The sequence below is a fragment of the Mchenga conophoros genome, linkage group LG11 (assembly GCF_057382185.1).
Source record: "Mchenga conophoros isolate Kocher_MC1m ecotype Shallow Benthic linkage group LG11, M_conophoros_male_GT1.1, whole genome shotgun sequence".
NCBI classification, from domain to species: domain Eukaryota; kingdom Metazoa; phylum Chordata; class Actinopteri; order Cichliformes; family Cichlidae; genus Mchenga; species Mchenga conophoros.
The window spans coordinates 32,184,797-32,204,693 of record NC_140536.1 but is presented as its reverse complement, the minus strand read 5'-3'; the positions used below and the strand labels follow the sequence as shown (position 1 = coordinate 32,204,693).

At 38.8% G+C, this 19,897-nt stretch overlaps 2 protein-coding genes across 2 annotated transcripts in view; one reads left to right on the top strand and one right to left on the bottom strand.

Moving 5' to 3' along the window:
- LOC146564623 (uncharacterized) overlaps positions 1–19,897 on the top strand; it is a 40,638-nt gene that overhangs the window by 7,845 nt on the left and 12,896 nt on the right. The window lies entirely within an intron of this gene.
- LOC146564624 (macrophage mannose receptor 1-like) lies at positions 4,637–10,049 on the bottom strand. The gene is made up of 3 exons (XM_085290395.1): positions 10,008–10,049; positions 6,088–6,459; positions 4,637–4,989 (listed from the first exon to the last, which is right to left on the bottom strand). Exons 1-3 carry the CDS (start codon positions 10,039–10,041, stop codon positions 4,637–4,639), a joined length of 759 nt encoding a protein of 252 aa, XP_085146521.1. The 5' UTR covers positions 10,042–10,049.

Sequence of the window (19,897 nt, the reverse complement as noted above, 5' to 3'; positions counted from 1 at the left end):
GGAGAGCCCCAGATGAGGGGTCACTCAGCAGCCGCGGAGCAGAAGCCAGGGGGAGTTGCAGTGACGTGCCCGTGCCCGGCCCCACAGAGCCTGGGACAGCTCACAGAGAAAACTGCACCCACCCTGTCATCCACTCATCTTCCAGACTACACAAGACAATAGACGCCCAGGCTGAGATCTTCCTCCACCTCTCCTATATCTCTCCCTTCTGCAGAGTGAGTTCCTGAAGAGAGGAGACCTCTTGCAAGATGTAACAGCCTCCCCCACCAGTTGAAGAGCCCCCCAGATGGCTCGATGCACTGGCGGTACCCTGTGCCAGGGCTGGGCCCCCATACACCCACCCGCCTGCAACCCCAGCGACACAACAACCAGGACCCAAGCCCCCAAGGCCCAGCCAAGGCTCCAGCCCAGAGAAGGAGCCCTCCAAGGAAGATGCTCCTGGGGAATCCCCCGACGCCCCAAGCCTGTCCCTACCCCTACACCAATCACAACAGCGAAGGTGGGACCAAACTATGACCCCCCCCCCTCCTCCACTAGGTGATGGAGCTGATCAAAGGAGCCCAGAGCAATTGATCTGATGTGGTGGCAGAGGCTGTATCAAGACTAATGTAATCTAATAGATAATTTCTATATTGGTTAGAATTAAGATTATTTTTATTTTTCCAGTTCATGAGGACTGTTTTCTTGGCTATGCATAGGGCAGTGAAAATCATATGGGCTATATTCTTTTCTGTAGTGACATTATCTAAGCTGCCCAACAAACACACTAAGGGGGAAGTTGGAATGTTAAATTTCAGACACTTTGATAAGTCTTCACATATCTCGCGCCAAAACTTCTGAACTGGTGGACAGAACCAAAGAGCGTGGATATAATTGTCCGGTGTACTGGTTTGGCAGTGTGAGCAGTTGTTGGTAGACGTAAAGCCCATCTTGAACATCCAATGACAGGTATAGTGCACTCTATGTAGTATTTTGTATTGAATTAATTGAAGACTGGGATTTCTAATTAGATGAAAGGTTTTTAAGCAAATCTGAGACCAGAAGTTTTGGTCTAAGTTAACTGATAAGTCCGCTTCCCATTTTGCAATAGGAAGTGATATTGATTCATCTGTTTTAGAAAGCATTCTGTATATTTTGGAAAGTAATTTTGGGGTTTTAAGAGTAAGAAATTGTACCACACTTGGTGGTGTTTGTAGTTCAACTTGACCCGGTTTAAATTTCTTTTTTTTACTATGGATTTAATTTGTCGATATTCTAAAAATCTTTTCTTGTTGATCCCATATTGTGTAACTAGTCTGTCAAATGAAATAAATTCTGTTCCTTCTAATATATGTTCTAAATATTTGATTCCTTTACCACTCCAACCTGGAAACTTTATCATATTATTGTTTTGTAATATGTCAGGGTTGTTCCAGATAGGTGTACGTTTGCATGGGATTAATGAAGACGCCGTCAATTTTAGAAACTCCCACCATGCTGTCAGAGAAGAGCAGCATGGTGGGACGTTTTTGAAGCATTCATATCGTTGGATGTTTGAGCTGATAAATGGTAGGTCTGAAATCTATAGATTATTGCAAAGTGCTTGTTCTACATCTAGCCAAGGTTCATCTAAGAGGGTATGTTTTAGCCATCCTGAGATAAACTGAAGCCTGTTGGCTAAGAAGTAGTGCTGAAAGTTAGGTAGTTCTAATCCTCCTTTATCCTTGGTCTTTTGTAGTGTTTTTAAGCTTATACGTGGGGGTTTATTTTTCCAAAGGAATTTGGACATACATGAATCTAGAGATCTGAACCAATCTTGTGGCGGTTTAGTTGGGATCATTGAGAATAAATAATTTATTTTTGGTAAGACCATCATTTTTATAGCGGCAACCCTTCCCATGAGTGATATGGGTAGACATTTCCATGTAGCCAGATCACCTTCTACTTTCTTTAAAAGTGGGATATGGTTTAATTTAGTTAGATCTGCAAGCTTGGTAGAAACATTAATACCTAAATATTTTATATTTCCCGATTGCAGTTGTGTAGAAGAATTATGGAAGGAGCCATTAATCAGGAGGACTGTAGGTTTTGACCAGTTAATTGAGTAATCTGATATTCTTGCAAAAGAGTTTATCAATTCAATCACCCCAGAGATATTGGTTTGTGAGTTTTGGAGAAAAAGTAACACATCATCCGCATAAAGGCTGATTTTATGTTCCACGTTCTTGCATTTTATGCCCTTAATTACTTAATTCTGTCTAATTGCTGCTGCTAGTGGTTCAATAAAAATTACAAACAGTGAAGGGGAGAGTGGGCATCCCTGCCTGGTGCCCCTCAAGAGACAGAAGCTGGAGGATGTTTGGTCATATGGTTTGACACAAGCTGTTGGGGAATTGTATAATATTTTTACCCAGTTAATGAAAGAGGATCCAAAACCAAATTTGTGTAAAGTTGCAAATAGAAATTTCCAGTTAACTCTGTCAAATGCTTTTTCTGCATCTAAAGAAAATATTGGAGTTTCAAGGTTTTTACTGTATGAGTAGTCTATCAAATTAAGTAATCTACATGTATTTGTTGATGAGTGCCTACCTTTTATGAAACCAGTTTGGTCAGGATGAATTAAGAGGGGGGTTATTTTCTCTAGTCTCTTTGAGAGAGCTTTGCAGATTATTTTAAGTTTCTACATTTATAAGGTCTACATTTATGGAGGTCCACAGGGTCTTATGGAACCCTGTGGACCTCCATAATTAACCTTAGTGTAAAGAGTACTCTTCATTTACATGAACTCATTTGAGTCTATTAGATTGATATTATTCAAACTCCAGTAGTGCTGTACCTATAATACCTACAGCAAGCTCTAATCACTGTAACAAAATGTTATTTTCAGTAGTATTGACCAGTACCTGCACTAACAGGACAAGAACAGTGATTAGTCCTCTGTCAGAGGCCATAAGAAGATCATTTATAACCTTCACTAAAGCTGTATTTGTGATGTGATTAACTCTGAAGCCCGACTGAAATCATTCCTCTACAGAGGACCCACCTAAGACAGCTTTGTCAAGTGATGGCTTTGTAAATAACGGTGTAAATACTGCAAGCTTGAAGGCCTGTGGTACCTATCATTCAGCAAACATAGGGTGATCATATTTTACTCACTGCCATGCCATCATCACACAGATCCAACCATTCATACCTGCTGTTAAGACGTAAGAAGCTGTTGCAGTATTCACCAAAAAAATAGGTGTCACTACTAAGACAATATAGAAGAATAGAATAGAATAGAATAGAATTCATCTTTATTGTCACTGCACACGCCATATGTACAAGGCAATGAAATGCATGTCATACTCGCTGATATGAACAAGAAGAAGTCACAACTGGAAGCTTTTTTTTTTTGCATCCTTTCTTTCCACAACAGTTGCAACATCTCACTCTGTGTGTCTGTATGTCCCTGAGTTTCAGTGATGGAGGTATAAACAGGCATGATCTGACACAAGTTAAAAAAAAATCAAGAGGTGCATGACTGGGCAACACACAATAAAAACTGTGTCGCACAACACAGGATGTTATGTGATACGTGAGACACCCATGACACAAGCCACGTGGCGAGCATAAAAACAGCCTTAGGTGGAACTCGACTGAAAAATTGTTGAGCCGAGTCGTACTGCCTTGAATTGCAACGAGTTAATCCAAGCAAGTGCTAGATGTTGTTTTCTCAAAAACAAATTTAAAAACTTTCCAATGCAAAACAGTCATAAATGCACACGTAAGGACAGAAAAAAGATACACAAATATATATTCATATATATATGTATATGTATATATATATATATATATATATATATTTATATTCGTATATATATATATTCGTATATATATATTCGTGTGTATATATATATATATATATATATATATATATATATATATGTGTGTGTGTAGAGAGAGAGAGAGAGAGAGAGAGACGGTGTATAACTTTTCATTATCATAGTGTACTTTTTCTTACACATAGTTTCGTTGGCAAATGTCTGTAATCTGGCTTTGCTGTTACGCGCCAAAATATTCTAATCTGTAAAACTGTGTCTATTCTATGTTCACATTGCTCTGTGCTAGTCTGTTAAAGTACATTTATCATCCATATTAATCACTTCCCCTGATTTTTCTCTCGTCAGCCACTTCTTCAAGGCTCCTTGGTAAAAACTCTTCCATCAGATTGTTTTCTCCACGTTAGATGAAAAACAGCAGTCGTGTTATAACTCCTTAGCTTCTGGTTCATCTATTAAACAGAGAATATTCATGTTTCCATTTACTATAGCAAAACCATGAAGGTCCTAATGCGATGAAGTAGTTATTTCATGTCGCAATCTAAATAAACATATATATGATATACTCAAATTTAACTGCTCATCATTAACAAAGATCTGCATCACTTACTTGCTCCAGGATGTCTGCTTGCACCGAAGGATTACTTAGATCCAGCATTGAGTCCTGTGGGCTGATCCTCAGTTTAATGAAACTCAGTTTTTTGACTACTATAAACAGATGTGAACAGAGTTAGTCTGGATCCTTCATTTTATACATTTCTGTCATGGAGAAAGACATAGATATTTTTTTTTCTATTTGAAATATAAATGTTTTATAAATTTTCTAGTAAAGAGTTTTACTCACTGCAATCACAGACGAAAGGATGTGTTTCTGTACATGCCCTGTCTCCCCATTTACCAGAGTTTACCTTCAACATAGCAACACAGGTTTGAGTGCTATCAGTCCGGACAAGCATGTCTGGGTTCCAGTATCTAAATGAGGAGTCAGTCTGGTCTGACCACTCCCAGGGGTCTCTGAAAAGGCCAACATACACTTCACTGCCATTGGCTACTTGCTGGAGTATCTGGTACTCAGCATCATTCCTTAGACTGGTCAGGTCTGTGTAGTGTGCTCTGCAGAAATCCCGAGCAGCAGTCCAAACCATGTGTTGTGTGTTAAGGATGTATTGATCTGCACCTTGTTTTGTTGCTGCAAAGTAAAGTAAAATTAGCTTCACTGAATTTTCATTTCCACAAAATTTACAGTTTTTTAAATATTGTCAGACATAAACCGGTCCGTGGTGCAAAAAAGGTTGAGGACTGCTGCTGTAGTATTCGTGAGAATCCAAGTAAGACATTTTTTATGTATTGGCAAACTACTGATCTGCATCTTTTATTCTCAAAATAAAGAGACAATTTTAAAAAATTTCAGAGAGATTACAGTATTGATCTGCACCTTGTTTTGTTGCTGCAAAGTAAAATAAAATGAGCTTCACTGACTTTTCATTTCCACAAAATTCACAGTTAAAACATTTACTATGTAGCAATGGTCCTCAGGTTTCAGCCAAGAGAGTGTGCAGTGTGTTCTGTAGTATTCCAGAGAATCAAAGCAAGACAGTTTTTATGTACTGACAAACTACTGATCAAAATAAAGAGACAGGTTTTTTTTTAATTTAACTTTAAACCTATTTACAAATATTACAGTACTAATCAAAGAAGGATAAATAAGATTTGAAAATAAAAAAGTGCCATTACATTTAGTGAAAACCAGTTTGAGTGTTTGGCACGAGCTTGATGCAATCACTGTATACACCACTTTTCATTTAATTATTACTTATTATTAAACACTAACTCTTTTCCACAGCCTGTCTTTTGTCTTGTCTTGTCTCCTTCCTCCCTCTGAAAATTTACCTATTTGATGGATTTCCATTAAATATCAGAGACACATTCTAACAGGTAACCATGAATTTGCCAGGATTTGCTGGGTTGCAGGCAAGGGAAGGACACAAATGCAGGACTCATATATGAGGCTCAACTGAAACAGTCGCTTTATTTCTGATACTCAGCGACCAGGAAACACTAGGCAACACTAAGACTCTAGAAGAGCGCACACACAGTCAGGTAAACAACAACGATGTGACAAGGAAAAGGGAAAACTGAGGACTTAAATACACACACGCACACACACACACACACACACACACACACACACACGATAACAAGAGGACAAAGAGACAGAGGAAGCAAAACAGAACATAATGCACACATGATGAGAGTATGGCAAAAACAACTATTTAAAATGACTCACCATCAAAGCAAACTGAATATTTTTGGTTGGTACAGGAATACATATTCAGTTTCCCGTTGCTGAAAACTGCACAGTTGTCATCAGTTATTGAGCGCCACAACAAATAACTTCTTTCTCCCTCTTTGTAGAAATCATCATCTGCCAGAGACCAGTGCCACCTGCGTGTCTTGCCTTTTGAAAGGCCAATCCACACAGCATCATCATATTTATCTTTGACAGCTTCAAGTACAATTTCCATCTCTCTCATGTCATTAATGGTGGCCAGGTCGAAACATTGCTCCCTACAGATGCTCTGGGCTTCAGACCAGGTCTTTGGTGTTTGAAAGAAGACAAACTGGGGCTGGAGGCCATGTGAAAATTGAAAAGACAGGCCTGTGGAACAGAAATATATGAAATACTTAATGACAAGCCATTATAAAACCCACTACTGTCAGTAGTCAGATCTTTAAAAATCACACACAAAAACTGATATTTCAAAACTTTACTTAGAATGTAATTAAAGATGTTTACTGTAAAATTTGTCAACATTTCAGCAACATGTGTACCACTGAAAATTAAGTCTAGAACAAAAATAAAGTGGGTTTATGAACACTGCAGATCTGCTTAACAAACACTTTAAGGTAGAAGATTCAAACAATATGTTAAACCTAAAAACAATAGAAAAACCATGAGCTCAATTATCAGAATTTGTCAGATAGTCGCAATATATTTACATCATTAGATATTATGTTATTATCCAGGTAATATCAATTGTGGCAGTTGGCTCTTTCCAGCAGTGCCTTGTGTTAAAGGGGACAATTTAAAGTAATGCACACTATGTTTTCCACAAGTGTAGGAAAAACATATTACAATTGTCCTAACTATTTTTAATTTCATCTAAATCCATATTAAACCTAAATAAATGGTGTGCTTCTTTTTTTTCACAGCAGTGGAATGGGAGTGAATAGGGGAACTACTGACTGAAAGACCCTGTAGGAGCATTCCCCCCAAAGAGTTTTGGGTGAGCTCATTGTGAAACCTAGCCCCACCCTATCATGTGATTTCCTGAGGTCAGATGGCCTAGGGCAGGGGTCGGCAACCTGCGGCTCCGGAGCCGCATGCGGCTCTTTTTACTTATACTGCAGCTCCAGGTGGTTTGGGAAAATAAATTAGAAGTATTTAGCTGAAGTGTATTTTATTTGTGTTTAGTTCTTTTATTTTTAACTTGTAGTTCTAAATTGGAAGATTATTGTGATATTGAAATACAAAAATAAAATTATATTTTATTATTTTTCATTGCACAGAATAAGCGTCACACTCGCGGAAGCCGATGTACCCGCCGAAATGCCGTGCATTTATCGAGACTTTCAACCCCAGGTAGGCCAATTAGGGATTTTCGGATCCACATTATGTCAGCAGCTATTCTCCTCCGTGAACTATGTTAAAAACAAACACCGCTCACGCCTCACAGATGCAGTGGCGGGTCTAGAAAATTTTTGTTGGGGGGCCAGGTAGGGGCACAGATTTGGAGAAGGGTGGCAGATGTAATTGGCAGATAATGTTAAAAAGAAAAAAATTCTACCAACTGTTAACCATAATTCAATAATCCTATAAACCTAATAACCGAAAACGCTTTTAACTCTTATTAGAATGAGGTTTTAACCACTACGGTGCAAAGTATTTAGATACTGTGTTGATAAAGTACAAGAGATACAATCAGTGCTTGTCAATGTTTATTCAGCATTCGAGGACATCAATATTTGCATAGTATTTTTACTGACATATAGTGCACATATGTTTTGGGCAAAAACATTTTTGAATATTAAAATACGAACATTTTTAACATACAATTGGCAAATTAGCCAATGCCAATGCAAAACTTTATCTGCCTGTTAAAAAAGAAGATAATCTTCTTACAAACCGTTTTTTAATTTTGAAACAGGAAAAAAGTCATTTGAATGAAACCTGAAAGCAAGTAAATACTTTCTATGCTGCGTTATGATAAACTTTGGTAATATTGATGTATAAAGAACAACACTGGCTGATGATGAAATACAGTCAGCTGGCATGGTGACACTGCCAGTACTAACCTGCAGGGCTGGACTGGGACAAAAAATTGGGCATTTTGACTACAGACCAGCCCACCAGGTATTAAAGCCATAAAGCCTTTGAATGAAAACAAACGCTGTTGTGACAGTGATGTACACTGTCTTTTTGGTATATGTATGATTTCTATTCATTTTACGTCAGATAAAAACTTTGTTCGCAAGATTCAGAAAGTTATTTAATAAAAGCTAAATATTTTAAATGAGAATAAGAAAGAAAGGTATTTCCTTGTGCCCCCCTTTCCCTGTTAATGCCCTACCTGCCCCCCTGGCAAAACTTTGTTACCAGCTGTCAGCTACTTAGAAAAGGATCCTGGTGTTATTTGTCTCTCAGAAACAGTTGATAACTTCCCTTCAATTCATTCATGTCACCTAAAAGGTAAACCTGTTTCTCCATCACCTGTTCAGCTCTGATGATCCAGTAAGGACATCTCCTGGTTTCATCTGCATGTTTCCCTCTCACAACATATCCAAACCGATATCATGACCAGCAGCTTTTACGGCTGTGGCTCCAGCAAACATCAGCTGATACTAGAAATTAATATTAAATAAATTCTAACAACAGCTGATCAAGCTTAAACGTGCTGCTGTTGTTTAGCGCGACATCCGCTGATAAACAAACAAGAGAGAAAAGCCGATCAGCTGATCATTGATCAGTTTCATGATTGAAGTAGCAACAGGAGAGGAAGGGGGGAGAAGAAGAGAGATGATAGCAGGTTCATTCTATCATTCTGTCTGTATCTTCTACAAATCATACGAATACTGATGGAACCAAATGCCCGTCAAAGTCACAGATCAGCCAAAAGTCTGTAAAGAGGGTCCAGAGGAAGACCAGCAGGCTGAATTAATTATATTTAATTATATTTATTAAATATTAAATTATATTTTTGCCAAAATTGTATTTTTATTTTTCTTGATGCCCAGGTTTTTTTAGCTTTCACAGGGCAAGATTTTCACAGAGGTTAATGTCAGATGTTGTGATTTCCAGAGTCAGTTTGGTATATTATAAAATTTGTAATAGTTTTCTTTTTAAAGTGCTTTAATATAATAGACTATTGAGACCCACAAGTTGAAGACTGAATTTCCAAAAAAGTTTTCATTTTAATGTTCTACAATCAATTTAAGGCATTTTTAAAGGCCAAACTTAATTGAGTATCTCACTTTTACAGTTACGTTGTAGGTTTACAGTACTGTTCACAGTGTGTCACAGTTTTACAGTATTTAATGAAAATACTGTACTGTAAATGAATATACAACAAAAGCACTTTAAGCAAGACTACAATCTAAGTACCATAAACAATAACAGTAGAAATACCACAAAGGATGTTACAGTAATACTGTAAATGGATAATACAGAAAAAGTGCGGCGCAAGACATTCCAGTAAAAATTAAGTGAATGAGATCACAGTAGAACTACTGTAAAAGGAACTACAGTAATGCTGTAAATGGAAAAACAGTGAAGATACTGTAAAGGAAAGTAAAACAATACTGTAAATAAAATATACAGTAAGATTACTGAAATTTGTATTTACATTACGTTACTGGCACTACGTTACAAGTAGCTCCTGTCAGTTTCACAGCAACCTCTTCACAGTGTAACCACTGCTGCTACCATGATATTTCTTGGATATTAACAGGTTATTACGTGGTACGTTTGTTTGTACGGTCTTGTTTCTGCCGTGTTACCCTACTATTACCACTTCATTACTGAGCTTTAATAGAAAATGCTAAAAAAAAAAGCAAAAAAAAAGCTACTTTTACTGAAATGCACTATACACTAAGCTAAAGATGTTTGAAAGGTTGACAAAACTTTTAACATTATTTTACAACACTAACCTGACAGCAGCAGAAGATGCATGATCCCCGCCATAGTTGCTATTCTTCTGACAAAGTTCTGCTGAAGGTTCCTGTTATATGTATATATATGTTTCCACCAGATACTACATTCTTTGTGCTGGTTTGCATTTCTGATCCTGATCATGTAAATGTTTCTCATCTAGAATGCAAAACAACCCTGTTCTTTGGTTAATTTAATGTCAAGGTAATTACAGCATTATACAGGGTGGAGACTTTGTTACTGATGGCAATGCTCCTAGTTCACCAAGAATATATTTTTCTTTCTCTCATTGGAGGATTTTATTTAAATACCATACATTACTATACTAATACTGTATTACATGCTAACATGCTAATTCATTAAACTTTTTAATTTTCAGTACATAACTAGGATTCCCAGATGGTGTTAATGCAGCAGGACTTATAGTACATAGGTTCATACTACAAAATCAGAATAAGGATAATTTATTCTTCCCTAAGGAAATTATGTGGTTATAGTTGCTTCAAGACAATAGAAATAGTAACAGACTGAGTTTAATTAAATAATACAACATAATACAAAGTTTACAAAATATAAGAAATTGCTCTAATATATATAAACAACTCAATTATAAAGTATAATTGAATATTACAGAGATATATATGGTGCATTTTACTCTAAACTGTAAAATATGAAACTTTGTTATTTGCACTGTAGAGCATGTGCAGAAGGGTCTAACTATTGCACTGTGTACATTAGATGGAGGAGTTGCCATAGTTGCCATTCTCCTGAAAAGTATTCTGCTGAGGTTTCTGTCATTTTCTCTGCACTAGATACTATATTAGTTACGCGCTTTTGCTTTCCAGATCCTGATCATGTAAATGTTACTCATACAGAATGTAAAACAACCTTGTTTTCTTTGTTTATGTCAAGGTAATTGCAGTGTCCCCATCAGTGACAAAGGGCGGAGCTTTTGTCACTGATGCTACCAGTTCACAAAAAATTATCGTTTAGCATTCATCTAATTTCCTTCCCTCACTGGAGAATTTTATGAAGACTATATACTACTATATTAAATGATAATACTAATAACATACTATGTGGAAATATGTTAATTTAGTAAATAATTTTACATTGTCAGTACAAAAGTATGATTCCTAGATGGTGTTTGTCTGGCAGAATGGCATACTATAAAACCAGGTACACACTTAATTTCTGGATGCATAATGACATCAATTAATAACTTTAGTCATTTGAAAAGTGTCAGCATTTGCAGACCGCAGATAACTTGAAGCAGAAAGAGGACCCAAATGCAAAGGACGCAGGAGGGCAGGAACTAGTTAACATAAGCAAGCAGTTTATTAAGGCTGATACAAACTAACCAACTCAAATTAGTAATACAGCCAAAATAACTTTATTTACAGTGCAATTTGAAGCCAAAGCAGACAAAATATAGGCTATAATATAGGCTTCAGTTTGTCAACTTAACGAACGGAGATATTGTGTGAATATATTGTAGTAGTCCAGTCTAGATTTAATAAATTGAACTAGTTTTTCATCATCACCATGAGACAGCATCCTTCTCAAGCTGGTACTTCTCAAGCTTCTCGTGGTCCTTCTTCCTATCACTCGGTATAGCCACTTCTATCACTATCGCCGTCTTCCTCTGCTTCTCCACCACTACTATGTCTGGTAGCCATTACCAGTCTGTATCTGGAAGTCCTAGGTCTAAAACAACAAGCAAAGAGATGAGTCCACTGCCAGAGGCCATAATTAATCTATTATTATAATAAGCCATTATTTGTGACCTACACTAAAGAATTTTCTGTACTGTGATTAGTGTGGTGGTAAAGTGTCAAAGGGTTGAAGAAGTTTGTTGAGAGGCAAAAACAGGATCCTGGTGTTACCCTCATAAAAACCGAAAATACCTGAGTAAAAGTTTTGTTTGGCCTAATTGATGGGATCTTTATACTGTAGAACATGACATTTATAGATTTCTGCATTTATATTTACGCTCTAGTTGCCAAGCTTTTGCCCTCAATGCTGGGAGATCAGAGGTACACCATGGAGCAGAACGAGCGAAGGAAACAGTGGGTTTATACAGGAGCCAGAGAATCTAGGAAATAGAGTAGACAATTATTATAATATAATACTAAATCATCAGGAGGAGAATAGAAGTCTGGAATCTGACTATTATCCAATCTGATAGTGAGAATGCCCATATCAATGTTTTTGATGTTGCGGAACAAGATGAGATGGGTTGGCTTGGTTGAAGAGCAGCAGAGAGTGAGGTTAAATGAAAGGAGGAATGAGAGAGTTTTGGTTCTCCTTGTTGTTGCGGAACTGTTACGTTCATTGAGGAATGGGACCGTGGCGAAGTAGGTGCTGGCCAATGCTGCCCTGCTGGCCCACCCATTTCCGTCAGCGGAGTACGCATTGACCACTGACGCGTGTTCAATGACGATGTTGGGTTCATGTCTGGTGGTGAATAAAGTCGGAGAAAAAAGCTAGAGCTCCTGTGTCGTCTGTACCTTCACCCCACACGCTTAAGATTACACCTACAATTGAGTGTTATTAATAATAACACTTCCAGATCCCACTCGTCACTGACTATTTTGCCTTGGGTCCTTTTCAAAGAAATCTTTCCGCTATGAGGGGAAAACCTCCGCTCAGAGCAGCTGCACACCCAGGGGACCTGGGCACTTAGGCCAAAAAGCTTGTTCTCTTAGTGATGCTGGCTTCTTTTCAGTCTTTAGCCTGTTGTGATCACACTATGCAGATTATGACTGTTTAATTATTTACAAATGTACTAAAAAAAGATTTATCACTTTATTTATTTCAGACAGAATTAGTCCATACCATTAAAAACGAACTATTTGTAAATCAAATAATTCAAAGCCAGAAAAGGCCTGAGATATTTATTTTATGTATAATGAATACAAAATAGCAAATTAAACAATTATAATCAAATTAGCATAAATAATTAAAATAGTAAAAAAAAAAAAAGGAAAGGAAAAGAGAAAGAAATCTTCAAATATTAAACTATTTTCTTTTTAAGTGAGATATGGGGTGATGCCCTACCCAACAATTTCAGCTCTTCAACAAGAAGGAATTAGTACTGTGACAGATTTACCTAATGTGTTTTGAAAATGATCTCTCAAGGATCATTACTTTTCTAATGGCTCTCGCTTGCTCTCCTTTTCATATCTCATTAATTCAAATCTTTCAGGAACTAAAGACATTTGTTTCTTTAGCCAAATCCAAATCAGTGTCATGTCTCTGCTCAGGACATAATTTTCAAGGATATATTAAGGACATTTTTTGCAAAATGTGACCAGTGCGACTTTTCCCCCTTTTAACTTTTCTTTTCAATAACATTAAACATAGTAACAATGAAACAATATGTAACAATGTGAAACTTAAACTAGCCTAGATAAAGACTGCTTAAAGCAGTGGTTCCCAAACTTTTTTTGCTGGGCCCCCCTTTGTTTTACAAGAAAAATATTTAGTTTGTGAACTAAAAATCAAGAATGTGGGATACTGTTTGTCCGTGATTTGGAGAGCCCAGCGCTGCTCCCGACAAAGGGAAAACCAATTAAGCAGGGGAGACCTACCTCGGCACTTGTGCAGGTGAAACCAAAGGGAAGATATGCTTCACCGTATTTTCTAGTCTTTGGCTTAGAATGAAGTTGGTTTGGAAACATATACAGAGATGCTTCATCTCCTGCTTTGCGTTTGTGTGGGCGCCCTGTGCTAGCAGTGTCCAAGCATTGTTTTGTTTTTTTCCCCCTTTTCATGCCCCCCACACACACACACACACACACTTTGGGAAGGTCTGTTTTAAAGCAACTCTTATGATATGCAAGTCTTATGTTAAACTCTTGATAACTCGTGACACCAGTTCTATTTTAAAAACAGCCATTTATATATACAGCATGGCTTTGACTAAGGGGTAGACATCAGAAAACAAAAATATTTTATTTGTATTTATCTAGTCAGATACACAGATACAATTCACCTTTCATCAAGTTTTACTTATTGTTTTTTATTTTTACATCCCTTCACTGTAATATCCAGTCGACCGGCCAGGCATATTACAACAAATTTGAAACAAGAAATGCAAGTGTGTGACTCAACTCTGGCAAATCAACTAAAAAGTGAATTCTACTGGTGACATTGAAGTTTAACTGTCATCTGCCTATATATAATGAAGCTTATGTGCCAATAAGAAAGATCGGTATACACTCATCTGTGTAGAATTCGAGAATTCCTTGAAATTGTTAGTCTGCTTGCCTATCGATCCTGCTTCTTGCACTTGCACTTCAATTAGCTAATTTTAGTTTTTTTATTTATATTGCACAAAAACAAGAGTTCAATGGGGAAGTGCAAACTGCATTTATGACAGAAAGAGCTGCGTTGTGCTGCTAACACAATTTCAGTTCTTTGCATCACCTGCTCCATTATCCAAGAACCCAGAGTGACATTGAAGCTGAATGAATGCAGATCCCAGCCCAGAACTGCAGTCAAATTAGGCCATCATTTGTGAGCTGCAGTGAAGCCAGCTGCCACTGGACTTCATTAGGTAACAAGCGGCTGAGCAGTCAGGCTGCAGCCCTGTTTCTACCTGTTTTTTTGTAATATTATTTATATTTTTATATAGCACCAAATCACAACAACAGCTGTCTCAAAGTGCTTTATATGGTAAGGTAAAGACCCTTAATGTACAATAATACAACCCTGTTAATGTTTATAAAGTGGAGATAACTTTGAAAACTCTTTGAGCTGGTTTTCATTTTTGCTTTGTGCTTTGTCTTACTTCCTACATACAATATGTGTGTGTATATATATATAAAAAAACCAAAAACACCCAGCACGCCCCTGCGGGCGGTTTATCCTTCAAGCTCGGGTCCTCTACCAGAGGCCTGGGAGCTTGAGGGTCCTGCGCAGTATCTTAGCTGTTCCCAGGACTGCGCTCTTCTGGACGGAGATCTCCGATGTTATTCCCGGGATCTGCTGGAGCCACTCGCCTAGCTTGGGAGTCACCGCACCTAGTGCTCTGATTACCACGGGGACCACCGTTACCTTCACCCTCCACATCCTCTCGAGCTCTTCTCTGAGCCCTTGGTATTTCTCCAGCTTCTCGTGTTCCTTCTTCCTGATATTGCTGTCATTCGGAACCGCTACATCGATCACTACGGCCGTCTTCTTCTGTTTGTCTACCACCACTATGTCCGGTTGGTTAGCCACCACCATTTTGTCCGTCTGTATCTGGAAGTCCCACAGGATCTTAGCTCGGTCATTCTCCACCACCCTTGGGGGCATCTCCCATTTTGACCTCGGGACTTCCAGGTTATACTCGGCACAGATGTTCCTGTACACTATGCCGGCCACTTGGTTATGGCGTTCCATGTATGCCTTGCCTGCTAGCATCTTGCACCCTGCTGTTATGTGCTGGATTGTCTCTGGGGCATCTTTACACAGCCTGCACCTGGGGTCTTGCCTGGTGTGATAGACCCCAGCCTCTATGGATCTTGTACTCAGAGCTTGTTCTTGTGCTGCCATGATTAGTGCCTCTGTGCTGTCTTTCAGTCCAGCTTTGTCCAGCCACTGGTAGGATTTCTGGATATCAGCCACCTCCTCTATCTGCCGGTGGTACATACCGTGCAGGGCCCTGTCCTTCCATGATGGTTCCTCGTCTACCTCCTCTTTCTTGGGTTTCTGCTGCCTGAGGTATTCACTGAGCACTCGGTCAGTTGGGGCCATCTTCCCAATGTAAATGCCCTCAAATAAAAGCCAACAGTCTGCAGTTAAAGCACATCTTGTTCGTTTCATTTGGAATCCATTGTGGTGGTGTATGGAGCCAGAAATGTTAGAATTGTGTCGATGTCCCAATATTTATGATATGGGGTGATGCCCTACCCAACAATTTCAGCTCTTCAACAAGAAGGAATTAGTACTGTGACAGATTTACCTAATGTGTTTTGAAAATGATCTCTCAAGGATCATTACTTTTCTAATGGCTCTCGCTTGCTCTCCTTTTCATATCTCATTAATTCAAATCTTTCAGGAACTAAAGACATTTGTTTCTTTAGCCAAATCCAAATCAGTGTCATGTCTCTGCTCAGGACATAATTTTCAAGGATATATTAAGGACATTTTTTGCAAAATGTGACCAGTGCGACTTTTCCCCCTTTTAACTTTTCTTTTCAATAACATTAAACATAGTAACAATGAAACAATATGTAACAATGTGAAACTTAAACTAGCCTAGATAAAGACTGCTTAAAGCAGTGGTTCCCAAACTTTTTTTGCTGGCCCCCCCTTTGTTTTACAAGAAAAATATTTAGTTTGTGAACTAAAAATCAAGAATGTGGGATACTGTTTGTCCGTGATTTGGAGAGCCCAGCGCTGCTCCCGACAAAGGGAAAACCAATTAAGCAGGGGAGACCTACCTCGGCACTTGTGCAGGTGAAACCAAAGGGAAGATATGCTTCACCGTATTTTCTAGTCTTTGGCTTAGAATGAAGTTGGTTTGGAAACATATACAGAGATGCTTCATCTCCTGCTTTGCGTTTGTGTGGGCGCCCTGTGCTAGCAGTGTCCAAGCATTGTTTTGTTTTTTTTCCCCCTTTTCATGCCCCCCCCCCCACACACACACACACACACTTTGGGAAGGTCTGTTTTAAAGCAACTCTTATGATATGCAAGTCTTATGTTAAACTCTTGATAACTCGTGACACCAGTTCTATTTTAAAAACAGCCATTTATATATACAGCATGGCTTTGACTAAGGGGTAGACATCAGAAAACAAAAATATTTTATTTGTATTTATCTAGTCAGATACACAGATACAATTCACCTTTCATCAAGTTTTACTTATTGTTTTTTATTTTTACATCCCTTCACTGTAATATCCAGTCGACCGGCCAGGCATATTACAACAAATTTGAAACAAAAAATGCAAGTGTGTGACTCAACTCTGGCAAATCAACTAAAAAGTGAATTCTACTGGTGACATTGAAGTTTAACTGTCATCTGCCTATATATAATGAAGCTTATGTGCCAATAAGAAAGATCGGTATACACTCATCTGTGTAGAATTCGAGAATTCCTTGAAATTGTTAGTCTGCTTGCCTATCGATCCTGCTTCTTGCACTTGCACTTCAATTAGCTAATTTTAGTTTTTTTATTTATATTGCACAAAAACAAGAGTTCAATGGGGAAGTGCAAACTGCATTTATGACAGAAAGAGCTGCGTTGTGCTGCTAACACAATTTCAGTTCTTTGCATCACCTGCTCCATTATCCAAGAACCCAGAGTGACATTGAAGCTGAATGAATGCAGATCCCAGCCCAGAACTGCAGTCAAATTAGGCCATCATTTGTGAGCTGCAGTGAAGCCAGCTGCCACTGGACTTCATTAGGTAACAAGCGGCTGAGCAGTCAGGCTGCAGCCCTGTTTCTACCTGTTTTTTTGTAATATTATTTATATTTTTATATAGCACCAAATCACAACAACAGCTGTCTCAAAGTGCTTTATATGGTAAGGTAAAGACCCTTAATGTACAATAATACAACCCTGTTAATGTTTATAAAGTGGAGATAACTTTGAAAACTCTTTGAGCTGGTTTTCATTTTTGCTTTGTGCTTTGTCTTACTTCCTACATACAATATGTGTGTGTGTATATATATATAAAAAAACCAAAAACACCCAGCACGCCCCTGCGGGCGGTTTATCCTTCAAGCTCGGGTCCTCTACCAGAGGCCTGGGAGCTTGAGGGTCCTGCGCAGTATCTTAGCTGTTCCCAGGACTGCGCTCTTCTGGACGGAGATCTCCGATGTTATTCCCGGGATCTGCTGGAGCCACTCGCCTAGCTTGGGAGTCACCGCACCTAGTGCTCTGATTACCACGGGGACCACCATTACCTTCACCCTCCACATCCTCTCGAGCTCTTCTCTGAGCCCTTGGTATTTCTCCAGCTTCTTGTGTTCCTTCTTCCTGATATTGCTGTCATTCGGAACCGCTACATCGATCACTACGGCCGTCTTCTTCTGTTTGTCTACCACCACTATGTCCGGTTGGTTAGCCACCACCATTTTGTCCGTCTGTATCTGGAAGTCCCACAGGATCTTAGCTCGGTCATTCTCCACCACCCTTGGGGGCATCTCCCATTTTGACCTCGGGACTTCCAGGTTATACTCGGCACAGATGTTCCTGTACACTATGCCGGCCACTTGGTTATGGCGTTCCATGTATGCCTTGCCTGCTAGCATCTTGCACCCTGCTGTTATGTGCTGGATTGTCTCTGGGGCATCTTTACACAGCCTGCACCTGGGGTCTTGCCTGGTGTGATAGACCCCAGCCTCTATGGATCTTGTACTCAGAGCTTGTTCTTGTGCTGCCATGATTAGTGCCTCTGTGCTGTCTTTCAGTCCAGCTTTGTCCAGCCACTGGTAGGATTTCTGGATATCAGCCACCTCCTCTATCTGCCGGTGGTACATACCGTGCAGGGCCCTGTCCTTCCATGATGGTTCCTCGTCTACCTCCTCTTTCTTGGGTTTCTGCTGCCTGAGGTATTCACTGAGCACTCGGTCAGTTGGGGCCATCTTCCCAATGTAAATGCCCTCAAATAAAAGCCAACAGTCTGCAGTTAAAGCACATCTTGTTCGTTTCATTTGGAATCCATTGTGGTGGTGTATGGAGCCAGAAATGTTAGAATTGTGTCGATGTCCCAATATTTATGATATGGGGTGATGCCCTACCCAACAATTTCAGCTCTTCAACAAGAAGGAATTAGTACTGTGACAGATTTACCTAATGTGTTTTGAAAATGATCTCTCAAGGATCATTACTTTTCTAATGGCTCTCGCTTGCTCTCCTTTTCATATCTCATTAATTCAAATCTTTCAGGAACTAAAGACATTTGTTTCTTTAGCCAAATCCAAATCAGTGTCATGTCTCTGCTCAGGACATAATTTTCAAGGATATATTAAGGACATTTTTTGCAAAATGTGACCAGTGCGACTTTTCCCCCTTTTAACTTTTCTTTTCAATAACATTAAACATAGTAACAATGAAACAATATGTAACAATGTGAAACTTAAACTAGCCTAGATAAAGACTGCTTAAAGCAGTGGTTCCCAAACTTTTTTTGCTGGGCCCCCCTTTGTTTTACAAGAAAAATATTTAGTTTGTGAACTAAAAATCAAGAATGTGGGATACTGTTTGTCCGTGATTTGGAGAGCCCAGCGCTGCTCCCGACAAAGGGAAAACCAATTAAGCAGGGGAGACCTACCTCGGCACTTGTGCAGGTGAAACCAAAGGGAAGATATGCTTCACCGTATTTTCTAGTCTTTGGCTTAGAATGAAGTTGGTTTGGAAACATATACAGAGATGCTTCATCTCCTGCTTTGCGTTTGTGTGGGCGCCCTGTGCTAGCAGTGTCCAAGCATTGTTTTGTTTTTTTTCCCCCTTTTCATGCCCCCCCCCCCCCCCCCCACACACACACACACACTCACTTTGGGAAGGTCTGTTTTAAAGCAACTCTTATGATATGCAAGTCTTATGTTAAACTCTTGATAACTCGTGACACCAGTTCTATTTTAAAAACAGCCATTTATATATACAGCATGGCTTTGACTAAGGGGTAGACATCAGAAAACAAAAATATTTTATTTGTATTTATCTAGTCAGATACACAGATACAATTCACCTTTCATCAAGTTTTACTTATTGTTTTTTATTTTTACATCCCTTCACTGTAATATCCAGTCGACCGGCCAGGCATATTACAACAAATTTGAAACAAAAAATGCAAGTGTGTGACTCAACTCTGGCAAATCAACTAAAAAGTGAATTCTACTGGTGACATTGAAGTTTAACTGTCATCTGCCTATATATAATGAAGCT